This window comes from Poromitra crassiceps, assembly GCF_964638095.1.
Source record: "Poromitra crassiceps genome assembly, chromosome: 6".
In the NCBI taxonomy this organism is placed as follows: Eukaryota; Metazoa; Chordata; class Actinopteri; order Beryciformes; family Melamphaidae; genus Poromitra; species Poromitra crassiceps.
The window spans coordinates 31,691,893-31,708,928 of NC_139627.1; the positions used below are offsets into that span (position 1 = coordinate 31,691,893).

General features: G+C 47.8%; 1 protein-coding gene across 1 annotated transcript in view; it reads right to left on the reverse strand.

Moving 5' to 3' along the window:
• LOC310777843 (ephrin type-A receptor 6-like) overlaps positions 1–17,036 on the reverse strand; it is a gene marked incomplete at both ends in the record, with an annotated part of 350,777 nt that overhangs the window by 3,377 nt on the left and 330,364 nt on the right. Inside the window, 2 exons of the mRNA XM_083638194.1 lie at positions 5,661–5,870; positions 7,170–7,231. Coding sequence (XP_083494320.1) covers positions 5,661–5,870; positions 7,170–7,231 — 272 coding nt within the window. The remainder of the gene's footprint in view (positions 1–5,660; positions 5,871–7,169; positions 7,232–17,036) is intronic.

Consider the following 17,036-nt stretch of genomic DNA (forward strand, 5'->3'; position numbering starts at 1 on the left):
ATTACATACTACAGTATGCGACACCTGCAGTGAGAGGTGGAAAGAGTACTGACAAATCCTACTCAAGTACAAGTACTTATACTTATACTCATATCACTCCAGTTCTTAAGTCCTTACACTGGTTGCCAGTGTGTCATAGAATAGATTTTAAAATACTGTTCTGTTTCATTCCTTCCTGACTGCCAGTGGCAGTTTAACTGTGAATAATGATCTCGCGCTCCGCGACAGACGAGTGTTTTTATACCAACGTAGTCACATACGTGACGTGGGGCACCTGCGCATCTATAAAGGTGCGCCATGACCCACCATACGTCATCTTTGATCTTCTCGCAACCTGCGTGGTTCGACAGGTGTGCGGCTCCGGAGCTCCGTGATTCGGATTCTCCACTTTGATCAGAGACAGACGCAAAGGAGAGGTAGGTACACGGCCTGAAGGTGTGTAAGTCAGCCATTCCGATCAGCCTGGGACTTGAGAGTCAGAGTGCAACGGGGTTGTCCTCTAAGGCTGTGGGTGGCTGCCTACCACCTCTCCCCTGGTCGGGAGGTAGCTCCGTTACAGGGCTGCCTCCGGCCTAGGCGGCCGGCCCTAGCCGTGGGTTTGCGTGGCACGCTACCCCCGTCTAGGTTGCCTGGTCGGGCTTGTATATTGCCTATTGCTACTAAAGAAATAGGCAAGTATTATATGGTAGCGATTATATTGCATAATTGTGTATATATTATTATGATAATATTGTATTATACTATACTATATTATACTATACTATATTATATTACGAGATTCTAAGCTGTATAGCCTATAGCCTTTTGTACAATTAGATTGTATAATTGTAGAGGATTATATATAATATTGTATTATATCATACTGTATTATATTATATTGTAAAGCTAGCTTGTTGGGCGCGGACGTGTCCTGGACGGTGTCCCAGGGCCCGCTCCGATCTCCCAGCCCGGCCCTTTCGCCGCAGTGCGGACGTGTCCTGGACTGTGTCCCAGGGCCCGCTCCGATCTCCCAGCCCGGCCCTTGTCGCCGCAGTGCGGACGTGTCCTGGACTGGGTCCCAGGGCCCGCTCCGATCTCCCAGCCGGGCCCTCGTCGCCGCAGTGCGGACGTGTCCTGGACTGTGTCCCAGGTCCCGCTCCGAGTTACGGGCTTGACCCCCTGTGCTCGTTTGACGATGCTGGCCTGTTCCTCCTGTGGCGTCGAGCTGCACGTGGAGGATGGCCATGAGATGTGCCCCAGCTGCCTCGGGGTGGGTCACCTCCGGGAGGCCCTGACGGACCCCTGCGTTAATTGTGGTATCCTGCCCCTCCGCGTAAGGGAGGAGCGGTTGTGTGAGGGGACCACGGAGGGGAGAGGGTCTTACCGGCCTTGGCTGAGGTGACCCTCCCACCATCGGGGGTCTGCACTAGGTCTGCCGCTGCCGCTAAGAAGCGCAAGAGCAGGACGCAGACGAAGAACCGTAGTCCGCGGAAGAAGGCGAAGAAGGAGACTTCCTCTCGCCAGGACATGGTGGCCTTGCGAGCAGAGTTGGAGCAACTCAAGGCTCTGATGGTGCCTCCTGCGCACCCAGGTTCCTGGGCGGGCGTGGCCAGGGAGGACGCGCTGTCAATGGCAGCGTCGAACACCATGTTCCAGGACCGCGGGGAGTACCGCGAGGAGGCCAGGGACGGCTCAGAGACTTCCCTCAGGAGTTCGGCGTGCACCGAGCGGGGGGTCGGTGCCCAGCCACTGCAGGCAATACTGCGGGCAGCCCTGGCTAGGGTCGGCCTGGACGACGTGACGGCAGTTCAGCCGAGCAACCCACTATTTAGGCGGGCTCCGTCAGAGCCGCCCTTTGAGGTCCCGCCCTCTCCCGCCTTTCTGGAGGCACTTAAGAGCTGCTGGGCAGACACGGAGACGCGGGGTCGCCATGCGAAGGATGGCAGGACCCTGGCCTCCATGCGGGATGCGGCGATACATGGTCTGGCCCGCATGCCCCCAGTGGACCATTGCATAGCGTCGCTGGTCCTCTCGCCGGACGCCGCGCTGGGGGACAAGGCCAAGTGTCCTAGCGCACAGTGCCGGGTCACAGATGACCTGCTAGTGAAGGCGTATGAGGCGGCGGCTCGGGTGGCTCGGATGGGAAACTCCCTCTCCGTGCTCCTCCTCGCCCAGTCCCAGATGATGCAGGCGACGCATCAGGGGGCGGAGTTGGGACACACACATGAGGCGGCCCTGCAGGCCTTCGGGTTCATGTCGAGGGAGCTGGGCCGTGTTATGTCCACCCTGGTCGTGGCACGTCGGCAGGTGTGGCTTGCGCAGGCGCCTATGTCTGATGACTGCAGGCGGGCGTTGAGGACGCTCCCGGTGGTGCCCGGTCAGTTGTTCGGGCCAGAGGCAGAAAGGGCCCTGGAACGGAGGAAACAGTCTAACCAGGCCTCAGAGGCCTGGGGTCGGCGCAGCAGAGGTGCAGGGGCGGCCTCGGCCTACGTCTCAGGGAGACGGAGCGAGAGGCGGGAGCCACGGCACTTGCGATACTGGGACTCGCCTGGGCAGGCAAGAGAGCATGTCCAGGAGGCGACTGACAGTGGACGTCAGCCCAGGGGGGTGCACCCCGGGGGCGTGGGCGTGGGCGCGGCTACGACCGGCGCCCCCCCAGAGCCGCGGGAGGTCCTCCAGGCACAGCCTGAGAGGTCAGGGCCGGCGGTGGGCAGATTCACACATCAGCACCTGGCCTGTTGGGCGGCCCATTCACAGGACCCATGGGTCCTGGACACCAGGTCCAAAGGCTACAGGCGGCAGTTCCACCGCCGGCCCCCACCACCTTCCGGGGTCAGGATGACCTTCGTCACGGACCCCGCAAGGGTGCAAGCTTTGTCACAGGAGAGAGTCAAACTCCTGGACAAAGGGGCTATCACACCACTGAACCCACGTATACAAAGCGATGGGTTCTACTCCAACTATTTCCTAAGGATGCGGACAGCAGCTGCAGCAATCACGCCCCTGGGGCGGCGGCATCTGCGCCCTCTACAGATGTGGTTCAGCAGCCTCCATAGGGATCCTCGACTTCACAGGTGGGTCAAAGTCAGGGTCACACACAAACCTCTTATCCATCTCCGCCGCTGGCGGGACAGACAGCACGTTCCTGCTGCACGGGGTGCCTCTCGGCTCGGGCACAGCACGGTGGGAGGTCGTGACAACGGGATGCCTCGCCCCAGGGTTGGGGGGCGGTATGGCAAAGGAGGTCAGTCCAGGGGGTGTGGTGCCCTCGGTGGAGGGGGCAGCACATCAATGTCGTCGAACTGCAGACGATTTACTTGGTGCTGAAGCACTTCTTGCCTTCTCTAAAAAGCTGGGTATGGACGTTCTCGCCAACACTTGGCCGAGCAATCTGCTATATGCGTTCCCTCCGATCCCCCTGATAGGGCTCACGCTTCACGGAGTGAGGTCGTCGGGTCGCAGGGTTCTCCTGGTGGCCCCCAAGTGGCCAGCCAGGCTGTGGTTCCCGGCACTCCTCGGACGGTTGGACGGGGAACCATGACAGCTCCCAGCGAGAGTTGACCTCCTGTCCCAGCTGGACGGGGAGGTTTGGCATCGGTGTCCGGCCCACCTTCAGCTGGGTGTGGCCGTTAAAGGGGACCGGGCGCTCCTGACGGGCCTCGGACCCTCTGTGTGCGAGACGCTGCGTAATAGTGTCGATAAAAACTGCGTTTTTACTGGCAGTTACAACGGCCAAGCGGGTGGGGGAGCTCCACGCTCTTTCCATTAGCCCGACATGCCTTCGGTGGAAGGCGGATGGCTCGGGGGCGACTCTGTGGCCGAAGGTGGCGTTCCTGCCCAAGGTCTTGTCCCCGACGCATATTAACCAGGCCATAGAGCTGGAGGCATACCATCCTTCCCCGGCTGGCTCTCAGCCAGGGGAGAGCGACACTTCGTTATGTCCCGGGCGGTGCGGCTTTATATCAAGGCGACGCAGACCATCAGACGCTCAGAGCAGCTTTTGTCTGCTACGGCGGGAAGAACAGGGGACAGGCTCTGTCCAAACAGAGGCTGTCCCACTGGATTGTGGACACAATGAAGCAGGGAAGCCTGCGCCCTCTGACATTGTTTGTCATTCGACCAGGAGTGTGGCCACATCCTGGGCTGCGATGAGGGGAGTGTCCCTGGCGGAGATCTGTGCGGCGGCTTCATGACAGCACCCGGCACATTCTCCAGATTCTACCGCATCAACGTGGCCTCAGGGTCCACGCTGGCGGCGGCAGTCCTGCCATTGGCGGCGATGGACCAGTAGGTGAGTGGGTTCCTCGTGACGCCGCAGGTATAAGTCATCCACAGTTAAACTGCCACTGGCAGTCAGGAAGGAATGAAACAGAACGTAAGTTACGGAGGTAACTATGGTTCTGTGAATTCCTGGATGACTGCCAGTCATGCAGGTCACTCGGAACCTTCGGTGCGAGAAGATTCTGAGATGACGTATGGTGGGTCACGGCGCACCTTTATAGATGCGCAGGTGCCCCACGTCACGTATGTGACTACGTTGGTATAAAAACACTCGTCTGTCGCGGAGCGCGAGATCATTATTCACAGTTAAACTGCCACTGGCAGTCATCCAGGAATTCACAGAACCATAGTTACCTCCGTAACTTACGTTATTAGACTATAAATCACTTAATGGCCTAGGCCCAAAATACATAGCTGAATAGCTACGAACCGTCTAGACCTCTTAGGTCAGCAGGGTCCAGCTTATTAACTGTCCCTAGGATAAAATCAAATCATGGGAAGGCCGCATTTACCCACTATGTTTCTGCTAGCTGGAACAAATTGCCTGAAGACCTCAGATCTGCCCCAACCTTACTTACTTTTAAAAATAGACTAAAGACTTTTATGTTTACCGTCGCTTTTAACTGCTGACAGCTGTTTCTCAATCACTATTATACAATTGGTTTTAAAACATAGATGATTGCAATTACTGCTAAAAGCTGCAGGTCTGGGGCATGGTTCTGTCAGGAGCGACGCACGCGTAAGGGGAGTTTAAAAGAGGACACCGTACCCAGACCTGAGTTTTATGTGTGTGTAGTCATGCTTCTTATATAGTATGTCGGGGGACTAAATATAGATAAATTGATTTATTCTATTATGCAAACCCAATGAGTCCTCTTTAAGTTTTTAGCTCTTTTTGCAACTGCTGCGCCTGTTGCTTAATGCACTTTTTATACTCTTTTTTAAAGTTTTGTTGTGATGCTTTTAAATGTCCATTTTATTCTTTTATTTTCCTGTCAACCATTTTATGTGAAGCACTTTGAATTGCCTCTGTGTATGAAATGTGCTATACAAATAAACTTGACTTGACTTGACTTGAGTACTTGCCACCTCTGACAGTGACCCACCTAAAAGTATTTCATTAGTCCCACTTTCCAGGGAGACTTCTAGTGTCTCATGATGTCTAAATTCAGTTTCAGAGTATCAGTTGGATCCTGTCTCCAGTCTCAGCACTGAGTGTGGTGTGGGGGAGGAGCTTTAGGGCGTGTGTCTTTTCCACGTAAAAAAAGAAATCTGCAGAAAGATGCTACATGGACACACGTCCAAATCCAATTTTGGTAAAACCCATATGAGTTTACACTACAGAATGAGCTGTTGGTATTGGTGCAATGGTGGATGATCCATTGATACGTGTGGTGTACCGTGGTGGTATAAGCAGCCTCGGGGTCGTCCTCTAGGACTCGGGACAGGCCGAAGTCGGACACCTTGCAGACCAGGTTGGAGTTGACCAGGATGTTGCGAGCAGCCAGGTCTCTGTGGACGTAGCCCATGTCTGACAGGTACCTCATGCCCGAGGAGATCCCACGCAGCATGCCTACCAGCTGGATGACGGTGAAGTGACCATCATGTTGCTGACAGAGAGAGGGGGGGGGGGGGGGGGGGAGAAAATCAACTAATAGTAGGCATGCAAGATATTGTATTTTTTATTTATTTATTATTTTGCTGCTGTCCAATATACCGATATTTTCCAACTCTTTTGGCCGACTGCGATATACAGTATGCACACATTTCCCCCCACATTTCCCTCCACCAGATATGTGGAGTAGCCACTTGGATATTAATCCTATAATGAACATGTACACTTCACAATAACAAATTGTTTCCCCACAAAAACAGTAGCCTGGTAAAAAAAAACCATCCTGATCAAGTGACCTCACATTTTGTTTCGCTCTACGTATCAGTCTGGGCTTTTCCTGAAATTACATTTCCTGAAATTACAATGTAAACAGGCCAATCAGGGACTGTGTCGTAGTTGACTACGGCAGCGGGCCAATCAGGGACACCATTGGCAAAACAGTAATGGGATACCCCATTACTGAAGGAACAAGCAGTAGCATTAACGTTAGTAGAGTGAACACAGCCATAAGTGCAGTTATTGCAGAAATAGACTCAATTATAGCTGCTGCGCAGCAATGAGTTGTGGCCGGGCACTGATAACATCATCAGTGAGCTCACAACACTGATGACATCATCAGTGATGTCACAATGCACAATTGCTCAAGTGACATCACTTATGACATCATAAGTGTCTGTGTGTGTGTGTGTTTTCCCAGGATGGCGAAGGCATCAATGCTCTTTACATGGGGGCAGAATTAAAAATAGTGTCAAAAATTAAGTTTCTGAGATACAATTCTGAAATTTTGCACACTTCAACTACTGTGACAGCAAAATCTTGTCAATCTTGTCACTTGGACCCACATTTCAGTGAAAGTTGCAAAGCCGTTTTGTAATGCCTGATTTGTTATGAATTTTCAAAGTTTGAAACTTTAGACGGTTGCTGTAGCGCCACCATCAGGACTATTGGCGCCAAATTCGTCAACAAAGTTTGGCATGGGACTGGACCTTTGTGAAAAGTTTGGTTTTCATGCATGGGAAGTCCAACTTGCCCCCTGCCGCTTCGCTGGCCCGGGCACTAAGTAAACAAGAACAAGAGTATGCACTATCGGAGTTTCGTTTTCAGAGTGGATTTGGATTGGATTTGGCGGCACTAATTGGCTGAAGAAGTTCTCTGTCAAGGCAAGTAGTCCCGCCCACTGAAATTGCTGGAAGTGCAGACTGATAGGTAGAGCCAAACAGGATGTGAGGTCACGTGATCAGGATGATTTGAACCAGGTGGCAGAAAGCGTTCCTCTGATCCGTGCAGCACTCACCCTCAAGAAGGAGTCCAGTGAGCCGTTCTCCATGTACTCCACTACAATCATCACAGGCCGGCCTGCAAGCACAAACAAACAAACAAACAAACGACAGGCTGGACTTCTTCTGCAAAGCAGTGACGCAACTGGAATCAATCACAATGTAAAGATTGGTAAAGCACTAAGCCTACTGCACACAAAGCAACTTCTTCACCACTCAACCCACTGCACATAAAGCAACTTCTTCACCACTCAGCCCACTGCACACAAAGCAACTTCTTCACCACTCAGCCCACTGCACACAAAGCAACTTCTTCACCACTCAGCCCACTGCACACAAAGCAACTTCTTCACCACTCAGCCAACTGCACACAAAGCAACTTCTTCACCACTCAACCCACTGCACATAAAGCAACTTCTTCACCACTCAGCCCACTGCACACAAAGCAACTTCTTCACCACTCAGCCCACTGCACACAAAGCAACTTCTTCACCACTCAGCCCACTGCACACAAAGCAACTTCTTCACCACTCAGCCAACTGCACACAAAGCAACTTCTTCACCACTCAGCCAACTGCACACAAAGCAACTTCTTCACCACTCAGCCAACTGCACACAAAGCAACTTCTTCACCACTCAGCCCACTGCACACAAAGCAACTTCTTCACCACTCAGCCAACTGCACACAAAGCAACTTCTTCACCACTCAGCCAACTGCACACAAAGCAACTTCTTCACCACTCAGCCCACTGCACACAAAGCAACTTCTTCACCACTCAGCCAACTGCACACAAAGCAGTGGGCAAAGTTACTGACCAAACACTATTTCAGTGATTGCTGTCAGAATATACTGTAGAGCCATTTAACACTTATTTTAACACAAAAACATTGCTGAATGCAGCTTTAAGATTACATATGGCATGAAACTGTGGCTGTAAAGCATTACTCAAGATTAATATTAAGGTTAAGGATTTTATTTTGAAAGCCATAAGCGGAAGACCTATACTTTTACGTTCTGGCTGCCTGAACGCTTGACCAATTTGAAGCTTACCTCAAGAGATTGAGTGGTGGCATATTCCGTCATTTTGGTTCCATTGGACCCAATGTAAAGACTATTTAAAGTAATTAACCGTCGGATTTCAGCCTGTGGGAACTTGTAACAGGGATGAAAAGACTTGGAAGCACTGACGGTAAGCGACTGGCAAACGCAACTTGCAACACAGAAGCACTGTGCTAGCTGATTCGCCACAACACATGCTGTTTGTTTATTTTACAGTAATAAGTAACGAAGATGCTTTTGGGAAATGTATCGGAGTAAAATTATAGATTTTATTATGAAAATGTAGTGGAGTAAAAGTGAAAGTTGAAACAAAAATAAATACTCTAGTAAAGTACAGATACTCAAAAAATACTTAAGTCGAGTAACGAAGTATTTGTACTTCGTTCATTTACACCACTGTTTGTTATGATCTGTAAGGTCTTGCAAACCACTTAGAAAGTCCTGGAAACTGGACTTTTTGAATTTAAAGACCTCACATTAAGTTTCACACCTGTACTACAGACAGCTGTCTGTCTCACACCCGAACTAAAGCAACAGACATTAAGCTGTCTGTCTCACACCCATACTAAAGCAACAGACCTTTAGCTGTCTGTCTCACACCAGCAACAGACATTAAGCTGTCTGTCCCACACCTATACTAAAGCAATAGACAGCTGTCTGTCTCACACCCGTACTAAAGCAACAGACCTTTAGCTGTCTATCTCACACCTGTACTAAAGTAACAGACATTAAGCTATCTGTCCCACACCTATACTAAAGCAATAGACAGCTGTCTGTCTCACACCCGTACTAAAGCAACAGACATTAAGCTGTCTGTCTCACACCCATACTAAAGCAACAGACCTTTAGCTGTCTATCTCACACCTGTACTAAAGTAACAGACATTAAGCTGTCTGTCCCACACCTATACTAAAGCAATAGACAGCTGTCTGTCTCACACCCGTACTAAAGCAACAGACATTAAGCTGTCTGTCTCACACCCGTCCTAAGGCAACAGACCTTTAGCTGTCTATCTCACACCTGTACTAAAGTAACAGACATTAAGCTGTCTGTCCCACACCTATACTAAAGCAATAGACAGCTGTCTGTCTCACACCCGTACTAAAGCAACAGACATTAAGCTGTCTGTCTCACACCCGAACTAAAGCAACAGACATTAAGCTGTCTGTCTCACACCCATACTAAAGCAACAGACCTTTAGCTGTCTGTCTCACACCAGCAACAGACATTAAGCTGTCTGTCCCACACCTATACTAAAGCAATAGACAGCTGTCTGTCTCACACCCGTACTAAAGCAACAGACCTTTAGCTGTCTATCTCACACCCGTACTAAAGCAACAGACCTTTAGCTGTCTATCTCACACCTATACTAAAGTAACAGGCATTAAGCTGTCTGTCCCACACCCGTACTAAAGCAACAGACAGCTGTCTGTCTCACACCCGTACTAAAGCAACAGACCTTTAGCTGTCTATCTCACACCCGTACTAAAGCAACAGACCTTTAGCTGTCTATCTCACACCTGTACTAAAGTAACAGGCATTAAGCTGTCTGTCCCACACCCGTACTAAAGCAACAGACAGCTGTCTGTCTCACACCCGTACTAAAGCAACAGACCTTTAGCTGTCTGTCTCACACCCGTACTCAAGTAACAGACAGCTGTCTGTCTCACACCCATAATAAAGCAACAGACATTAGTGACAGGCAATAAGGGACCCCCTGATGTGAGTGAGGGAATGACAAAGGGAAGGAAGGAATGACAGAATCTGATTAGAGGAGAGAAAGAGACAGGAGGTGAGAAGTGACTCCAGAGAGGACACTGCCCATTGAATTTACACATCACAAATGCCTGCCATTTTAGTACAGAAGACCCATTTTGGACCAAATAGGCCCAGGATGGCATTTGAAATAAGCAATTCTTATTCACATAACGTCCAAAAGTGACATATGATACATATACGCAAGTCTCATTAGACGACAGTAAATCACGCCATCAAGCTTGGCTTTCCTGAACTAATTAGCGAGGTCTGGAAAGTATCTGTGGTGCGGTGCGTGAATCAAACCAAACGCACCTGTTTACCACAGCCTAATGTGTCACCTGGTATTCCAGTGCAGGTATGGCAGCCAGTCACAGCACAATACTCTCCTTAATTAGTCTCTGAAGGACAACAACAGATGGAGGGAGAGAAACACAGAGAGGGAGAGAGAGACAGAAAGAGGGAGAGAGAGAGAGATAGACAGAGAGAGGGAGAGAGACAGCGAAAGGGAGAGAGAGAGAGAGAGGGAGAGAGACAGCGAAAGGGAGAGAGAGAGAGAGAGAGAGACAGACTGAAAAAGGGCATTAGAATAATGTTTCTCTATATGATGCTGTTGTTGCCAAGCACGAGAAGGCTGACAGCTTGGCCTCGAGTGTGATATTGCTTTTATACAACAGTTATAGGCTACACAAAGCTATTAATCAAGTAACAACAGTATTTTTTTAAGTAATTTGAGACAAAAGATTATTTTTTGTCTGTTATTTGTCTCCGCCAACAAAAACAGTTCCCACAGGATAGCACGACAAACTGTTGCCAAGCAACAGGAAAAGCGTTTCCCCATGCACAATTTTTTCAGCTCCCCATTTGCGGCAAGTCCCACACTTACTGTAGGTTTACGTATGCAGAGTGATAATTGGTTAGGTCAGTGTCAACACCATGAGCGGGCACTAGGGGGCAGTGCCCGCCCAACTATACACACTGACCTAAATAATATGGACAAACTGATTTTGAAACTTCCTGCTTATACTCATTTGAAGCCATCGCATTTTAATAGTCTTGGTTGGCTCAGAGTCGAAAAAAGTTTTTCTTTGTTGAAACTGACCTTTGTTTATAAGATCACTGTTGGCAAGGTTCCCAAATACTTTTCCAACTATTTTAACTACCGTACATCAAACATAATCATTCTCACCTCACCAGAGGGAGCACGACTAATATCATTCCATTTAAGTTTAAGCTGAGCACTTTTGGACAGTTCACCTTCCTCTATTCAACTGCAGTACTGTGGAACAATCTGCCCACCAACATAAAAACGGCCACTGGACTAACTAACCTGTTTTAAGACGTCCGTGTGTAAGTGGGTCTCCGCTTAGGTATCCAGACTAACCTTTTTTAATGTGTTTCTTGGTGTTCTTCTTTGGTTTTAAGGTATCGCCGAATTCTGCTGTGTTTGCACATATGTTTTCTGCTGTTTTGCACCTTTCTTTCTGCTTGTTGCTCATCTTGTTTGTTTTAATGGATTTTATGTATTTTAAAATTCTAATAAATCAAATCAAATCAAAAAGACAATCGAAGCAGACTTAAAAGTAACACAAAGTTACCTACACTAGTAACTAATTACTTTGATAACGGTAACTAATTACAAATTTTCAGTGACTTGCCCAAAACTACTGGTAAATCCAAAATTTGTCAGTGCGCTTCCTTTTTTTTCTTTTTTTTACATATTAAATATTTGAATCGCTGCGCTCCGCATACATAAGTGAGTCTGTGCCACTTCACAGCCACTGCTGGTTTTTGAAGGCGGGTTGAAATTGAATGAGTGACAGGTCGTATCACCGATGAGAGAGCGGTTCAAAAAAATGGGCAGCACCTCCCGTGTCGTCTGATCGCAAAGTTGTTACTGATTGGGGAGGACTGAATCCACCACTGGCATATGACTGGCCAAGTGAACGGTTCCCTCCCATAACCAGCCGGCTGAGGGAAAGTGTCCCAAACCCAGAGAGAGCTCTGCAGCATGCAGTAACGTAGTGTATCAGACCCAGAGAGAGAGCTCTGCAGCATGCAGTAACGTAGTGTATCAGCACAAGAACTCTCATGGGTCTGGCGTTGAGACTAGCTGATTGGTGACTACAAAACAGAGAAATGTTAGCTATTTCGCACACAGACTGATGGACTTTTATAAAGTTTTTTTTTTCTTCTTCTGATCTTTGACTTAACCTGTTAATGTGAGTGAAGTTTGTTTTGCACCGGCAGCGTTGCCACACTTCGATGGTGATGGCAAGAATAGCATGTCTGTATCTTTAATTAGTGATGAATCACCCTCATACATCAAAATAGTCTATTTTTTATGCAGGATCCATGATGATGACGATACAGAAATATACAACTTCATAGAAAAAATTGCATATTGTCAGTATTTTAGAGACGCCCCAAAATTTCACAAATCATGTTTTCAGGGGACATCTTATTAACTCATTCACTGCCAATATCTGACTGGCATTTTTGGCACAGGCCAAGTATTTCCATAATGTTTGGTCATCTTTCAAGACCCACAGTAAATTCTGTACTAGGACTACAGTGATGTCCAATACCTCGAAATGAAGATCTAAGTCTCTACTTTCACCCCCAAAAAGAAAGTTAGCTTTTAGCATGTTCTGTACTCTACTTATAACCCTTTTTATACACCCCATGTTCACCAAAAAAGCCTGTCTGGGAAGAGAAAAGGGAGAAAAAAGCATTTTTGTAAAAGGGCACAATCTCAGGCATAACTCACTCTCAATTCTTTTATTTTGAACTGTATTGACATCAGACATGTAAATATTATTCGTTAGGACACAAATGACAAAAAAAAAAATATATATATATATATATATATATACACACATGAAGTGCTTTTTTTTTTTACATTCAACAATACAGTTTACTCGGTGTGAGTGTGCAGACAGACAGACAGACAGACAGACAGACACACCGACAGACAGACAGACAGACAGACAGACAGACAGACACACACACACACACACACACACACACGATCCCCCTTTTAGATTTCTAACCCAACATAGGATAAGCAATAACCACGCCCTGTGGCGCTGGGATTGGCCAGGAGCAACACTGGAGGGCACGCAGCCCAGCGATTTCATGAACCAACTGAAGAGCTCTTGAGAAGGACAGCGGGCTGCTGTGAGTGCCTTCTGCCCGCTGCTGCCTAGCTGTTCCTGTGTTTATTTTTGATTTGTTCTGGTACACCCGTCCTCGTCCATGTCTCCCTGTCATATCAACTCTGCTATTTGATCGTTCCCGTTTTCCCCTCGGCTATTCAACACGTCCTCACCGCCCTCGCAAACTGATCGATCATTTCCTCATTCCTCCGATGATCAAACACATCTCTTGATTACTTTCTCCCGTTTTCTCCTGGCTGGCACAGAGGAAGGCGACTCCAGCTCGTGCAGCGCGCCGAGGGCGTTTCAATGGCGTTTCTCCTGTCTGCACAAGGAAGCGTTACCCGTTCTCTGCTTTTCCTCTTGCTCAATTTCAAAACAACAGCTGCGGTATGTGTTTGATCGCGTGCTGTCGGCTACCCTTTGAAGGCAGGGACCTGTGTCTGTGTCACAGGCTGGGCAAGTGTTTGCTGCAGGCGCTGCACCAATAAAAACAAAAACACGTCAAACACGTCCTTGGCGGGGAAGGCCATTGCTGATAACACGTCAAAGACGTCATTGGCGGTGAATGAGTTAAAGGGAGCCAAGCTCCCCCTGGCTCCAATGTAGTCCACACCCTGGTTATAGTCTGCTAGTGGCCAGTAAGGTGGTGTGGATGGAGGGCGCAAACACTTGCCTTTCACACTGGAGAGCCATGTTCAATTCGCAGCATGTAATTTGTTTTTGTTATTTAAGCCTAACCCTAACCTTAACCAACGTTCTTTTACATGCAGTATTTGCATTTAACATGAGAAAGGCAACAATGTCTTCAAATTAAACAGTTTTCTTTCAAATTTACGTTGAGATTATAGGTTTCCAGAAACTTTAAGTTTTGTTTCATATTTGCGTTGATGTACATATCCGTGGTTTGCAGACATTTAAACAACACACTTAAATGCCACCATATTATGGGCCTTTTTCACAGCAGCCATTTTGTGTCTGCCCAGTTTACAGCAATGATTCACAATGAGAACAAAACCGTTTTAGAACGTTGCAGGGAAAAGTTGCAGCGGTGTAAACTAGCCTGTCTCATCTCGACTGCAGCCGGCTGATGGTATTGCCAACAATTCAGCTTGTCAAGTTACAGGGGCTGGTTGCAAGTAGTTGCAAGTTTCAACTTACCTTGTGGTGAATTTTTGGTCTAAACTGGGTAAAAGGCAGAATAAACACATGCAACCAAAACTTGAATGAGGGCCCCAGCACTGGAACACCTAAATGGATTGGAAGGTGGAAACCCTCATTAATGTTTTGGTTGCACCTGTGTTTACCCTGCCTTTTAGACACAAAATGCTGTGAAAAAGGTCAATTGCAGTGACTGGGTGCAGTCGTAGTCAGCGAGGCCAGAGGTCAGAGGTCAGAGCCGAGGAGTGTCCTCTGTCACCATGTAGGCAGAGGGTGACATCTGCACACATTTATATTCACAGCCATGTCTCACTCACACACACACACACCGCGCGCACACACACACACACACACACACACACACACCGCGCGCACGCACACGCACACACACACACACACACACACACACACACACACACACACACACACACACACACACACACACAGCCCTGTCTCACCTTATACACCCTCTGTAAAAACAACCATATGTTGCACTGGTCGAGCCCCGCAAAACACTCTTCGTTAACACATTCACTGCCAGCCGTTTTTCAAAACTGTAGTTAGCTTCTGCCAGAGGTTTTTTTTGAGGATTCTGGCTCATCTTTCAAGAGCCGAGGATTCGTTTCTGTTAGGATTTTGTGAACACACAATATCTCAAAAGAACTAATAGAATGTGTGCTTTCTCTGTCTAAAAGAGTTAGTTTGTAGAGTTAGTAGTTATGTAAGCATTAGCAGTTGAATACAGCATGGTTTCAGCGTCTGTAAATTTATTCTGAGATAAACGGCTTTTTGTGAAATTCGATAGAACAGTCACTTTAACCATTCATTTTTGGCATCAGTAAGACGTCAGACATCTAAACAATAGTTTTGAACAGTAATTTCCTCCATAACAGCAGGAAACACCCCTCTCCTTCAAACTCCTCCCTCCGTGTGTGTTCTTCTTGGCTGCAGCGGGCGTGTCACAAGCTCGTTGCTGCTGCTGCTGTAACCTCGCGTCACCAGGCTCACTGCTTTGCTGCTGCTGTGCCTGTCTGCCTGTCTGCCTGGCGGCCGCTGGGCAAGTCTGGATGGATGGGCTCGCTCGTTTCTTGGGGTTCTGAGAGCTTTGATGAAGCTTTTGCGATTCTGGTCTTATTTATGCTGCGTGTTTCAAAGTGTGTTCCACCCGTAATCTATTATGCAAATTTGCAAAACCCCACCGCCAGCTCCCAAGCGCGAAAGCATTTTCGCCAATCCATTTTCATGAGAATGGCTTCCTCACTGCTTTTTGCTTGCCTTCCTCTAGAATGGAGAGCACTGTCGCCACTTAGTGGGTCGGTGGAATGGGTTGTACACGTTCGGTCGCTCCAATATTTTTATAGGAGACGTGGGGGGCATTGATCCACGTAGCACCGTCAATTTTTTTTTTATTTTTTTTGACGTCTCAACTCGTCATTGGCAGTGAACCGTTGGAATTTTTTTGACGAGTCAACTCGCCATTGGCAGTGAACGTGTTAACAAGTCTACACGTGCGCGCGTACACACACACACACACGCTTACCAAACTACATTTCTGCCAGGGGTAGCTTTGCTGTCTGTAGATCAACTACTTCCAGTGTGAAGTCATACAAGTCTACAAAACTATGCTTTCGAAGTAGCTTCCCCAACACTGTGTTATAACACAGTTATGTATATAGTGTGTTTTGTTCGATGAGTGTAAATGTCATGAAAAGTGCCCTATTTAGCGGTCCAAGCACATGGTGCGTGGATCCCTATTGTAATTGTTCCGTTTATTATTAGTGGCCAGGCCAGCGGCAGGGCCACTGTTTGTATTTGCCAATATTCTTCTTCTTCTTCCGGGAAGTTGGACTTCCCATGCATGAAAATAAACCAAACTTTTCACAAAGGTCCAGTCCCATGCCAAACTTCATCTACGTGAATTTGGCGCCAATAGTCCTGAGGGTGGCACTACAGCGACCGTCTAAAGTTTCAAACTTTGAAAATTCTTAACAAATCAGGCGTACGTGCTACGGCTTTGCAACTTTCACCGAAATGTGGGCCCAAGTAAGCAGAAACCTTTATAGCCTGCAACCTATGGCCAATTATACAGTCCAAAGATGGCAAAACTGTAAAACTAATTAAACCCTACTCCTCCCACATTTTTTTCTTCAAACGACACCAAACTTCAGCATCTGCATCGTTAGACTGTCCTACACAAAAGTATCAAACAGATTTTTGATTGATCACACACTGCATCAAAATGTTCTACTGTAAACGGTACTGTAAACAGCTACTGCAAATTCTTGCTAAATAAAGCTCAAATCTTCACGATTTCTTTTTACATTTAGCTGTCATAGTAGTTGAAGTGTGTAAAATCTCAGAATTTTATCTCAAAAACTGAATTTTTGAAAATATGTTGAATTCTACCCTACTCCTCCCACATTTTTTCTTCAAACGACAGCAGCAGAGGCAGTTTGGTAACACCTGTGGCTGATCAGGTAATCAAGGATGCATTTACCGGTACTCACTCAGTTTCCAAGAAGCATGCAGGGATTCAGTTTAGACCAGAGGTGCAAGCAGACACCTCAGAAGCCATTTCAGAATAGAGGGCTAGAACCCACTCTCTGGCCAGCCTAAAAGAGCCTTATGGCTGATTTCCACCGCAGGTAGTAGCGCGATCCCGCTCCGCTCGACTCGATAAATTGTCTCATCCCACCGGTTTAAACTGTCCCAGCCCGGGTTGTATTGGAGTCGAGTCGTGCTACTTTTCG